This window comes from Coccinella septempunctata, chromosome 6 (genome assembly GCF_907165205.1).
Source record: "Coccinella septempunctata chromosome 6, icCocSept1.1, whole genome shotgun sequence".
NCBI lineage: Eukaryota > Metazoa > Arthropoda > Insecta > Coleoptera > Coccinellidae > Coccinella > Coccinella septempunctata.
In genome coordinates, this window is record NC_058194.1 from 33517699 (window position 1) to 33531343 (window position 13645).

Below are 13645 nucleotides of genomic sequence, written 5' to 3' on the forward strand. Positions count from 1 at the left end.
AAAAAGTACAGCCGGAAAATCTGGTGGCGGAGCAACAAGTGGACTCGGAACGTTTGCGGTGTCCGGAATTGTTTTGTTTCGTCCTTCCCATCCATTGTTTGTACAGGAGCGGACGTGAAGGGTGAACGGTGTCGGGGCGGGAGGGTCATGAATGGACGTGCTAACAACACGAAAGCACTTGTTACGTCGCCTTTTTGCGCGTTTGTCTGAATAAAATATAAACATCGCGCGGACGAGGAACGTTCACTCCGTTTCGGAAGGTATTTATCGTCCACGTACGATTTTTTTTTTCTTTTCACGTGTAGCCAATTACAGGATAAAGGGGTGGCCTTAAGGCCCATCGTTCCTCTGGCTGAAGTTTGAGAGAAAGTCAGAAATGTCGTCTAACCAAAGGAATAGAGTTTACATGTCTTAGCCTTGACCGGTGAAGCTTTAACACCCCAGATAACACGGAACCTGGTCGTCGACTCGAAGCCACTAGGGTAGGTTTGCCATTTTCCCCTTTAAAGATAGCTGGCGCTGGAGACAACCTAGGAACCGCCGTTTCTTTTATTCCTGACTTGCCAGTGTCCACCTCTACTATTAGTACTCTGCTGGTGTGAAAACCCAGGGGGGAACAGAAAGTTCTCATAGGTGAACCGCCAACACCCCAGATAACGAGGTATCTTATCTTCGACTCGTAGCCACTAGTCTAGGTTTACTATTTTCCTGTTCAGAGAATAGCTGGCGTTTAAGACAACTAAGGAAACGCCGTTACAAGCTTCCGTCTGGTAGATCCTAATTGATTGAAGATGACGCTCGGAAAATGTAAAATTACCAGCGTTTTCCGCGACGATATAATAACACCCAGATACTTCAATAACAACTGAAATTCACAATTTACCCACGACAAATTGTCCACGTTCGCTACGATATAATCCCCTCTATTGTTTGGTCCGCGGCCCTCCCGTCCAACCCCGAAGAACATCCCCTTTTCCCCGGAAAAAAGCGCAGACTTTCCGAAACCGCTGAGCAATGTTATGACGTGTCGATTTTCCGCAAGTCATCCCTCTGGATACGAGCGCATCTTGATGAAAACCGGTAGATCGTGACGAAACGGCAGAGCGGGTGGTTTTCCAGCATTTTTTTTCTATTCGCGGTCACGGATATGAACCTTCCGAACTGGACGACAACACGATTTGTAAATAACGCTCAAGAAGAATCTGTGGTACGTGATCGATTTAGATGCTGGGGTATTCTTTATTTTCATGAAGTGGTTTTGGACAGATTACCGTATTTTTCGTTTGAAACTAAGAAAGATTAGCCTATCACATATAGGGATCACAAAAATATCAACAAACCCAAAAAGACCTGTGATTTTTCAACTAAGCCGTTAAGTATCCTGAGCACCAAGCATGTGGTCACAAACATACGCGTTTCCACATACACTGCGCAAAAAATTAACGCACATTATGGAAATCTCAAATTTATTTTACAACTGAAGGTGTTCTCAATGATAATTATTTTTATCAGAATTATGCATGCATATGTTATCCACTTTCAACGGTTTTCTTCAATACAGATGTTTTTTCCCAGCAGGAATAAAAAAAGATGATATTATCAGATTTTGAATGTATTGGCTCCATTCTGACATCAGTTGTTGATCAATTCTAGTGATCAATAGTTTTTCTTTCGTTTGATTTTCTACACTCGATCGCTATGCAACGCGAAACACGCAATTTGACCCAAGAGGAATCTGCCCGAGCGGTGGTTTTGCGAGAAGAAGGGTGGACATACACAAGAATTGCAGAAAGGTTTGGAGTTTCCCATACAAGTGTGTCAAGAATGCTGCAGCGATTCAGTGAGACAGGTATGAATGTCCGAAGACCAGGACAGGGTAGACCACGGGTAACAACTGCCATTCAAGAACGTTACTCGAGAGTTTCTTCGTTGAGAGAACGGTTTGCAACCGCTCGCCTCCTTCAAATTCAGCTTGAGCAAACTCATGAGGTGCAAATTAGCACTCAGACAATAAGAAATCGCCTCAGAGAATATGATTTAAGGCCTCGTGTCGCGGCAAGAGGCCCAGCTCTCACCCCAGTCCATCGAAGGGCGCGTTTGGATTTTGCGAGAGAACATATCCATTGGGAAGGGGCCGATTGGGAAAGAGTTCTCTTCACAGATGAGTCTAGATTCTGCCTCTACCATTGTGATCGACGTTCCCTTGTATACAGACGGCCACATGAAAGATATGCTCAGTGCAATTTCCTGAATACTACTGGTTTCGGGGGAGGATCGATTATGGTATGGAGTGGAATATCTTTGACTGCTCGCACAGACCTAGTGGTCGTTGATAATAGAGCTATGAATGCTGATAAGTATATAAGAGCATATTGAAGAGCATGCAGTGCCATTTGCCCCATACATTGGTGAAAATTTCATTTTTATGGACGATAATGCCAGACCCCATCGTGTGCGCATCGTTCAGGAGTACTTTGAAGAGGTTGAAGTCTCTCGAATGGAATGGCCAGCAAGAAGTCCAGATCTCAATCCGATTGAGCAGGTTTGGGACAACCTCAATAGAAGGCTGAGAAGTTCAGAAAATGATCCAGCTACTCTTAATTACTTAGGAATCCAACTCGGAGAAATCTGGGAAAGATTAGATCAGAACATTTTAAGATCACTCATTTTGAGTATGAACCGTCGTTGCCGAGCTGTAATCAACGCGAAGGGTGGAAATAGCAAGTATTAAATCACTTATCAGCAGTTCATTATTTTGAAAATTGTTCATTTCTCTTCTTTCACATAAGATTCGGTGAAATCCTGAATTTTTCTTCCATTTAATGTGTCTTGTTTCGTTCAAAACCTTCACTAGGGAACATAAAAAATAAGTTATAAAGTCTATGTACAGTTAACTTTCATTAAAATTGAGATTTTCAGAATGTGCGTTAATTTTTTTGCACAGTGTAGTTTGTACTGAAAAAATTATCTAATTTTCAAGCAGTGTTTACGTAAATTGCACAATTTATTCAACCAAAAACGTTACGATGAGCTAACTCAGACTTACTGGCATCCCCCTAGGCACCTAATAAGTGACGTAGGGCTGTCATTTTCCCCAGGTACTCCTACATAACAAAAATTCGCGCCTCGGAGAATTTTTATCAGCAAATCGGTCCAGCGTGTAATTCAATAGAATGTCCGCTTCCTCATCAAGATGTTAAATGGCGCCGCGCAAAAGTAGACGAGAATCACCAAAAACCCCCAACCCTGCCGACTTTCAACCCCAACGGGCTCGACTTGGCAAGTACAATAAATCCGGTGATGTCATTAGCATTTATAATGGCCACATCGGTGGCAGCGATTTTATCCTTGACGTCCTCGTTAAAAAATTAAATTTCGCCTCCGAACGACGCGCTCTTGAAGTTAACATCAATTGGATAAATGGGGTGCATATAATGAATAATCGCTTTTCGGAGCCACACTGAATATTCCCCCGCTCATTTGTCGGCCCGGGATTTCGTCCCGTGAGTTATTTGCTCGCATATCTTTACGACGTGTCGAAATTTCGGTTTCCGGGACATTTCACAATAATACATGGGTGCCTCGGGTTTTTTCGCATTAACATTCGTGTTGGGGAGCTTCCGAATGCCCCTGGCTCGTAGATTCAGATTTTTTAAGACTATTGGGGCCCTATGAGTGATGCTCATATGGTTACGCCATCTGCAGGTCGACCGTCACTTACACTATGAACCAGATGATTGGCAGATTATACTGTAGATTGTATATTCTGAGTGATATTGCAGTTGTACATTCGATGACCGCAGGTAGTATTTAAATTAGGGACCTATGAATTGGTGCAGGAGTCTGCAGAGAAAGTTCGGGTTTTTTCGCAGTCTGTATCGCATTCACATTCATATTGGAGCGCTTCCGAATGCCCCTGACTCGAAGATTTAGATTGTTCGAAGCCTATTGGGTCCCTATGAGTGATGCTCATATGGCTACGCCATCTACAGGTCGACCGTCACTCACACAGTTATCACTACAAGTTTCTCGTCATATATCCACTTCAACCAGGGATTTTTCGTTTTAAGTGGGCTAGCGAAACCGTGTTTTCGTTGCTATGAACCAGATGATTGGCAGATTATACTGTAGATTGTATATTCTGAGTGATATTGCAGTTGTACATTCGATGACCGCAGGTAGTATTTAAATTAGGGACCTATGAATTGGTGCAGGAGTCTGCAGAGAAAGTTCGGGTCTTTTCGCAGTCCGTATCGCATTAACATTCATATTGGGGCATTTCCGAATGTCCCCGACTCCTAGATTTAGATTGTTCGAAGCCTATTGGGTCCCTATGAGTGATGCTTATATGGCTACGCCATCTACAGGTCGACCGTCACTTACACAGTTATCACTACAAGTTTCTCGTCATATATCCACTTCAACCAGGGATTTTTCGTTTTAAGTGGGCTAGCGAAACCGTGTTTTCGTTGCTATGAACCAGATGATTGGCAGATGATACTGTAGATTGTAGATTTTGGGTGATCCTGCTGTTGAACATTCGATGACTGCAGGTAGTATTTAAATTAGAGACCCATGAGTCTGCAGAGAAAGTTTTCATAGATCCAGTGATGCAAACCCAGGCTAGCCTCTGTATTCTATCTTGGGTTTTACTGAATTGAAATGCAACTACCAAACTCGCGTAAAAACAGAATATTCCCGCACATCCCGCCATAGAAAACCCTTGTGGAATCTACCGATCACGCCGAAAAAATAGAGAAATGGAATGCTACATTTAAAACTCCCCGAAATTGACATCGTGGGGGATCCAGATTCCGTCGAATTTTAATAATTTTCAGACCGACGTCGTTTAACCAGAACCCGCGCACATTTTACTGCTCAATTATGCACCTCGGAACGGGGCAGTTGTCAACTTATCAGAGACGTCGTCTTCGGGAATTTTATATTCAATTTCGCGCGATAGAAATTTGATTACCGACGGCATAGTCTAGGAACCGCTGTCGTTAAGGGGGGGGTAGGAAAAAATTCGGTACGTTCCGGGGGTGGGAATTAAGGGTGGGCGGAGAGCGTGGGAATGTAAATCGGGTCGTTACGAAGGCCATGCATCGTGCTCACAGTCGATATAGTTTTATCGATATCGATACGGTGGCGGTTTTTATGGGACCTTTTATTTCTCCCGACGGTGCTGGAGGATTGGAGATTCTTCGATAATGGATATGACCTATACAGGGTGAGTCTTTGACTCGAGCGAATATTTCAACAGTAGATTCTTGAGGTCGAAAGGAACACTTTTTTCCTATAGCATTTTTTCCGAATCGGCTCGGTTTAAAAGATACAGGGTGTTGAAAAACCATAAAAAATTTGGGTTTTCACAGTGGCGTAGGTGCAAATTGAAACGAATCCGATTTTGGCGAGTTATTTGTCGTTATTTTCTGGGGGGAAAGAAAAAACCTACCTTCTTCAGCACTCATCGCTAATGTACCCAGGACGGCGTCGTGACGGCCGTCACAGCGGCGGAGTAGGGCGGGGGACCGTTCGCCTGACTAGCCGGCAACCCCGTCTGGTTTTCCTGTTGCAGCGGCGCGCCCTGGGGCTGGTTCTGGAAGTTGAAGTCCAAGCTGCCGTCCATGTTCAGCTCGTGCTTTATCAGTTCTTCAACGTTACAATCGAAACCTGAAAGTAACGACTCGTAAAAACGCAAGTTTGGCGATTTACAAAGAGTGTCAGATCTTCACTTACTTCCGTGGAGTTCCATGATGCTCAGGTCGTCCAGCTGGTTCTGGTTCAGGGCTCCCATCAGCTGACCCATCATGGTGGACGCGATGCCGGTATGATGAGTGGGTTGGGGGGTTAGGGGGGGACTGGGGGAGGGCGGCCTGGGCAGCATGTTTCTATTGAGCATGTATTGGCTGCCTAGGGGGTCTGGAGAGGGTTCTGAGTGGGGATAGGAGGGGGACATTCCGGTTGGTGACATCCTCTGGAAAAACAATTGTGTGTGAGTTGGTGCTCCAATCGAATCTTTGGGGTATCACACTTAACGAAGATGAAAACAAGGTTTAAAACTTGCCAAATTGATACTGGATGTCTCTCAGGTGATTCTGGCTTGTTATACTTGCCCAATGGGTTCATAGACCTGAGCCAGACAAGGTTTGTAGTACCTTTTTCTACCTGAGGGGTAAAGTTATTCCCTGATGGTTTTAGACCATATCTTTTGGGGACTAGAGAACCTTGAGGGTCAGGTCTATGAATATGATTGTAAAAAATGCAGATATCTTTCTTCTGAGTCATGGGGTTTCAAACTCTAATTGTCTAATTGCTTTTGTCACCGCAAATCTGTTGCTAGTATACTCAAGTATTAGAAATGTGACACAGAAGTTCAGGAAAAAGAAAAACTGAAGGAGAATTTTACTCTGGAGAAACCTCTCGAAACTGAAACATTCCAAAAAGTTCCTTGGTAGCTTCAACACTGGGAGATCAAAGAAGTTTCTCCTCAAAGAGCATTGTCTCTTCAAGAAGCAATTTCAACAGCTAACGTCATGCCACTGCTGAAATGAATAGACTACGCAATGGGCATTCGAATAAATCTTCCATGAAATGAGCAGAATTTTCTTCGATATCTTCTTTTCCATTCGGAATCACACCTCTCAATTCGAACAGTCTTCCTCGTTCGGTGTCTCATGAATAAAACATGAAACAATACCGATAATCGATTTTTTCGGATCGAGTCCAAGTCCAACCAGACAAACCACCGGTCTCTAGATACAGATCCGAAAAGTACCGAAATTAACATACGCTTCCTTATGAAACGTTCGATTTCCAAACAGAAAAAATCGTAATTAAAATACCCGCCCAGCTATTTCACAATCTGTAACGTTTATCGGGAACAGAAATGCTAATGAACCGAACCGCGATAAAGTTTGTTGACTGTTTCATATTCGGACGTATTAATATATTACGCGTTTCTGAAAGAAACGGGAAAAAAAATAACCGAGCCTAGAATTCAGCTTCGATAAATTAATAAGCGGAGACGAAATAATCCGAATCAACTGGCCGGTTCTCGAAATGCACTTCCTGACGTTTTATGTCACCGACTGGATTTTAGAGAGTGAACGTTTTAACGCTCGCCGTGTATGCATAATACGGCTCATAAGCTCGAAATCGAACCATGTCTCGTTAAAGACTAGGCGGCTTCGGAATAACGTTTTTCTAACCGATAATTTACGATTATTATGAACCGTTTGTGAGCTTCTCTTTAATCACGAAGGAAGAGAATCTAGTAGTTACTAGTCGCTTTTGGATATGGTCCATTTCAAGTGGCAAAATACTCCCCAATGCTCCATCACTGGAGCTATGAGAACTCGCCCAACCAGATCACTTGAGGTTATCCCATATCTCAACCATCTACCTCTAGTGATGGATAAGGTAGCCCATTATAGCCTAGTCCTCTCTAAAGAAGTACATCTCATCAGCGAACCTGCGTATACACCAAGTGTAGGTACACCATCTTTAGGCTCCTGTTCGAGTGTTTTTCAGGCAGAAATACCTCCAAAGATGCGTAGGCTCAAAGATGTGACATAGTGATCCATTCTGATAGTGAAGCTGCTACCAAACTCCTATGTCATCGACTCAAAGCTAAGTGCCAAAGGAATCTCAATGAAATGGGTGAGAACAACAAAGTCTCTTCAGTCTATGTTCCAGGTCACTCTGGAAACTAGGAAGTCAACACACTCACCAGAAAAGGACTGCAAACGCCACTTACTGGCCTAGAGCTTTTCTGTGGTATAGGAAAATGAACCTTCAAGAAAGAGTTACTAGAAAACGAAGAAACCAAAAGGGAAACACTATGGGGATGGCTGTGCACACCAGAGGCTAAATTATTAAATAAATCAATCAGGAGTACTACGGTGTGAAATTTATTTATGTCAAAAACCAAGCGCTTTCGGTCTAAAACAAGACCATCATCAGGGTTTTCCTAGAAGGGTGAAAGAGGTTGTATAATACAAACAAATACATAGATATAGTAGTTACCCGTCTAGGAAACTATCGCAATTGTCGGCGAGTAAGTAAAGGCATCGCAACAATAAATCAGGTACATTCAAAATGGTAAGACTAAAACTTCAGAAATATATAAAAATCATATCAACGACGCAATTAAGGGGATCATAAACAATCATAAGAATGACATAAATGTAGAAATGACATGAATATCATAACCTCGAGAAACCCCGAGAAAGACAGGAAAGACACATCTCAACTATCAACATATTGTTAAATATGCCGACCGTAGGGTGACCTGAAATAAATATGGTCATAGGCGTAGTGGTCAAGGGGAATCTCGAAATCATTACAAATTAAAATTAAAAATTAAACACTGACAAGGACCTCAAGAGTTACATCAAACTCTTAAATAAAGGAGTGAAACTATTATTCAAATTTAAGTTCACCTGAGTGTTTACACAATTCGTATTTGAACTCAACTCACGTAATATCTCGATATCTTCTAAAAGGTTCATCTTAATGCTATATCTATTTGTTGTAAGTCTATGGAGGATCTTGGAGTTATGGTTGGGGCTGAATGAATGGCCCGTGAAATTTAGATGGTGACCAAATGCCGATGACTGAGGCCTATTTAAGTGCTCTTTTATTCTAACTTCCAATCTTCTTCTTGTCTGTCCAACGTATGAAACATCACACTCGTTACATCCCAACCTATATATGCCGCTACAATGCAAACTTTTCACTCTATCTTTGGAATTACATAGAATATTTCCCAGGAAGGAGGAATTAGAAAAGGAGATCTTCACCCCATCACAAGAAGCCTCAAGTATGCGTGAAATGGCGTTAGAAAAATGTCCTAAGTAGGGAAGAGAGAAGTATCTCCGATTCAAGTCAGGAGGCCTAGAACAATAGGCCAAATCTTGTCTTTTTCTGGACAATATGTTGTTACGGAGCCGATCCACTAAATCTGGGTTGTAACCATTATTATAGGCTATTTGTTTAATTATGTTGAATTCTTTTAATAGGTTTTCTTCAGAGAGGGGCACATTGAGGGCTCTGTGGATGTAGCAACGTAAAGACGCCAATTTATGACTATTAGGATGATGGGAATGTGCCGGAATGATGTGGTCTGTTTGTGTGGGCTTCCTGTATATTTCAAAATCGAGAAAACCGCTATTTGGTCTGGAGATAGAGAGGTCCAGAAAATTGATCTTCCTATCAACTTCCAATTCAAGGGTGAAATTAATGTTGGGGTGAATGTCATTAATGAAGTTGAGTAAGGTGTGGGCATCATCAGGGGAACCATCCAGTCTGACTTGAATCGGAGATACTTCTCTCTTCCCTACTTAGGACATTTTTCTAACGCCATTTCACGCATACTTGAGGCTTCTTGTGATGGGGTGAAGATCTCCTTTTCTAATTCCTCCTTCCTGGGAAATATTCTATGTAATTCCAAAGATAGAGTGAAAAGTTTGCATTGTAGCGGCATATATAGGTTGGGATGTAACGAGTGTGATGTTTCATACGTTGGACAGACAAGAAGAAGATTGGAAGTTAGAATAAAAGAGCACTTAAATAGGCCTCAGTCATCGGCATTTGGTCACCATCTAAATTTCACGGGCCATTCATTCAGCCCCAACCATAACTCCAAGATCCTCCATAGACTTACAACAAATAGATATAGCATTAAGATGAACCTTTTAGAAGATATCGAGATATTACGTGAGTTGAGTTCAAATACGAATTGTGTAAACACTCAGGTGAACTTAAATTTGAATAATAGTTTCACTCCTTTATTTAAGAGTTTGATGTAACTCTTGAGGTCCTTGTCAGTGTTTAATTTTTAATTTTAATTTGTAATGATTTCGAGATTCCCCTTGACCACTACGCCTATGACCATATTTATTTCAGGTCACCCTACGGTCGGCATATTTAACAATATGTTGATAGTTGAGATGTGTCTTTCCTGTCTTTCTCGGGGTTTCTCGAGGTTATGATATTCATGTCATTTCTACATTTATGTCATTCTTATGATTGTTTATGATCCCCTTAATTGCGTCGTTGATATGATTTTTATCATAGATTAAATAGATGGATCATAAGCTATTTTCCAGACTGTTCATTTTTCAAATTATTCCCACTCCAAATAACCACCAATGAAATGAATTTTCGCTTGTTTTCCCCTCCAGATCGCTTCTAAAATTTCTAAGACGGCGTGTGTATTTGTAATTGTCAAAATATTATTTCAATCATTCACGTCGTAATATTTTGGAAAATAAGCAGCGATGTGCCGTAAAAACGTGTGTTTGAAATAAAAGTGCAATTTATACACGAAAGAGGAAAGCGATTTATTTATTCTGGTAAGTTTTTGATATTTTATTCTTGTTTGAGTTCACGACTTTATGAAATCAGGGGAGGGAGTTAGGGCACGCCAGGGTCGAATTAAGTTTGAATCCCATCTAATGATGGGATTGAAATGTTGAGTTTATACAATCAAATAATTGATTTCAATTTTAGATTTCCCAGAAATGAAACCAGACGACAGCAGTGGAGAGTTGCACTGGGTCTTGAAAACAATTCACACTTCTCTTGTAATTTATACTCCAGACTTTAGTATAATCAGAGTAATCGACTTTTACCGTAAATTTGAAAAAAGATGCCATCCCGAGTGAGGTAAGATAGGTAGTTTACCACTTATTTAACTCGCTTTATTGTCGGATTATCACTTTCTTTGGAATTTTGCAAGTGATTTCTGACTACTTCTGAACTTGAAAATAATAGTAGATTTTTTCTTATTATATAATGCTTTTTAGTATAAACATTCTTCCTGGTTTCGAGATGAACAGTATAACGCAATATTAATTGCTTCAATAATGTTGTAATTATAGCCAATACTGTGCCAAACCTGTTATCAGTACTGGAGTTTTTGAGGAAAATGAAAGGAAAATGGGAACAATATCAAGAAACACGAATGCCAGTTCAGGATTTGCAGAAATGAAAGCTTCTTGTAGTTCAAGGATAAAACAAGTGAGGTACATACCTACCCAGGGAGGTATACATAATTCCTTATAAATTACTATGGCAAATAGAACTCGTCTTAGGAATGAAAATCCATAAAAATGAGCTGAGGTCATGTTTGGAACTTTTTGTGAAAATCAAAAAAGTTTCCTTTATTTCTAAAATGTATTTCAATGTAAAATTATGCTACTACTGTAATTATGATTACAATAATGACCATTCAATTAGAGCTCGGATATTCCCATTATTTTTATGATTTATTAAATGAAAATGTCTGTTATCAGGATACCTCATATTTCGAAGTTAAACTTCAGTTGAAAAATTGTTGCAGGAGACAAGCGGAGAACAGAAATTAAAAAACAGCTAATTGACGTCAAAAAACCGATTTAAGATTACGAGTGAGTCGTCAGTACTTCAAGAAAAAAGTTGCTGCCCTACAAGCAGTTCCTAATTCATTGGAAAAAAAAATTCAAGATGAAAGCTTAGAAAGCTTTGCTTAAAAGTTACATTATTATTGAGTTAGAGCTTACAGTTTCGTAAAATAACTCTTGATTATTATGCACTTCAACACCAAAAAGCACTTTCGAGGTGGTATAAAAATTTGAAAGGGGAAGCAGGTTGTTGAACTAGGTATTTGAGTTGCTGAAAAACACTGCTCTTTAGTTTATATGCAATATAACTTAATTCAATTTAAAACTGCCCGTAAAAAAAAATATTGATTCTTCATCTAGAATTGAGAATATGAGTTACTGTATACAATAAGAAATAATTTCCTATTTCACAATCATTGGTTCATGTTTACAGTATTACATTACTGTTTCATTCCGCAAAATCTGTACGGAAGACTTGAGGATTTCTTCAATGAACAAACTCTTTTAGATTCTCATTATACAAATTCCATAAACTTCAGCTGCTTCCACTTCTATTGATTTGAGAATTTACCATTCTAAAGGGAATTTTTTTCATGAAAGTAATTTTTGGTTTTCAGTTAATGCTTAGTGAATAAAATTTCAAATAATCTGTATGTAGGTTAGGGTCATATTGACTATTATTTGTGTATGGTAACATTGTATTCAAAATAAATTCTTTTTTACATCAGTTGTTTTGGTATTACATATTAGTTCTACATCCCTTTGATTAGTTGTCATAAGAAAAATACTCGAAATCTTTGCAATGAAAATTGAAACATATTTCCATTCGATATAAAATTATTGCCGACTACCTGAAATATTCACAGTGTGACTAGTTCTGAGTCCGCCCCTGTCCAGTTCCCCCACCCAAGATATCCAAATTCACATTTATGGCAGTATTTCGTGAACGCGTTTTTGTCGAGATGCTCTATCTCCTGTTTTATTAATCTATGATTTTTATATATTTCTGAAGTTTTAGTCTTACCATTTTGAATGTACCTGATTTATTGTTGCGATGCCTTTACTTACTCGCCGACAATTGCGATAGTTTCCTAGACGGGTAACTACTATATCTATGTATTTGTTTGTATTATACAACCTCTTTCACCCTTCTAGAAAAACCCTGATGATGGTCTTGTTTTAGACCGAAAGCGCTTGGTTTTTGACATAAATAAATTTCACACCGTAGTACTCCTGATTGATTTATTTAATAAAAGGGAAACATGCTGGGGGGATCTTCCAAGGAGGAAGATTTTGAAACTGCAAGATGTTTGGATATGTGTAAGAATAAGTTAAGCCTCATCACTGGCTTCCTCAGTCTATGTTCCAGGTCACTCTGAAAACTAGGAAGCCAACACACTCACCAGAAAAGGACTGCAAACCCTTACTGGCCTAGAGCGTTTCTGTGGTATAGGAAAATGCACCTTCAAGAAAGAGTTACTAGAAAAGGAAGAAACCAAAAGGGAAACATTCTGGGGGGATCTTCCAAGGAGGAAGATTTTGAAACTGCAAGATGTTTGGATCTGTGTGGGAATAAGTTAAGCCTCATCACTGGCTTCCTCACAGAAGAAGCCTTAGGGAGCATTTGATGATAATGGGCTTATAGGAAACTGACGAGTGTACATTCTGCGAGGAAGAGAAGCAAACCTCTTTTAACCTGGTTACAGAATGCCTCGCCATTGCAAGCTTGCGTAAGAATTCTCTTGGACTAGAAAATTATAGGAAGAATAACTTAGCCTCCTTGAAGCTTTCTCAAATACTGAAGTTCTGTAGATCTATGGAAGTGTAGGGCGAGCTGTAGATTGTGCACAGTTGAGAACAGCTCTGATTGCTTGCACCTCCAAACAAAACTATAACTGGAAGCCCAAATAACTGGATCACAGTGCGGAATCCCACAGGGTTCTGTTTCGAATCGTCAATATTCTTCAGAGGGTATGAATCGTTCGTTAAACATCTGCTCATTTAGGATGAGGAGCTCTTGGATCTGGTCCAATACATATCTGAAGAGAAATCCAGCACGAAATATTCATTCTTACCTCAACTTTGATCGACATGCAAACGCAGTTCTGCGTTCTGTGCATCGGACACTGCGTGACTCCGTACGGTGATGTGGCATGTAAGGTCCTTCCTGGGAAATTATCGAAGGGTGCTGTGTAAGGGGGTGGGGGCGGCTGGGGCTGTGTCGGCGTGTGTCCGTTCAGGTATCTGAAAAACAAGTA

At 40.4% G+C, this 13645-nt stretch overlaps 1 protein-coding gene across 1 annotated transcript in view; it reads right to left on the reverse strand.

The window, feature by feature from the left end:
* Positions 1-13645, reverse strand: part of LOC123314793 (forkhead box protein O-like) — a 112668-nt gene that overhangs the window by 14057 nt on the left and 84966 nt on the right. The window contains exons 4-6 of the mRNA XM_044900143.1: positions 13463-13631; positions 5740-5977; positions 5456-5673 (exon numbers count right to left, since the gene is read on the reverse strand). Of these exons, the coding sequence (XP_044756078.1) occupies positions 5474-5673; positions 5740-5977; positions 13463-13631 (607 nt within the window). The 3' untranslated portion in view covers positions 5456-5473. The remainder of the gene's footprint in view (positions 1-5455; positions 5674-5739; positions 5978-13462; positions 13632-13645) is intronic.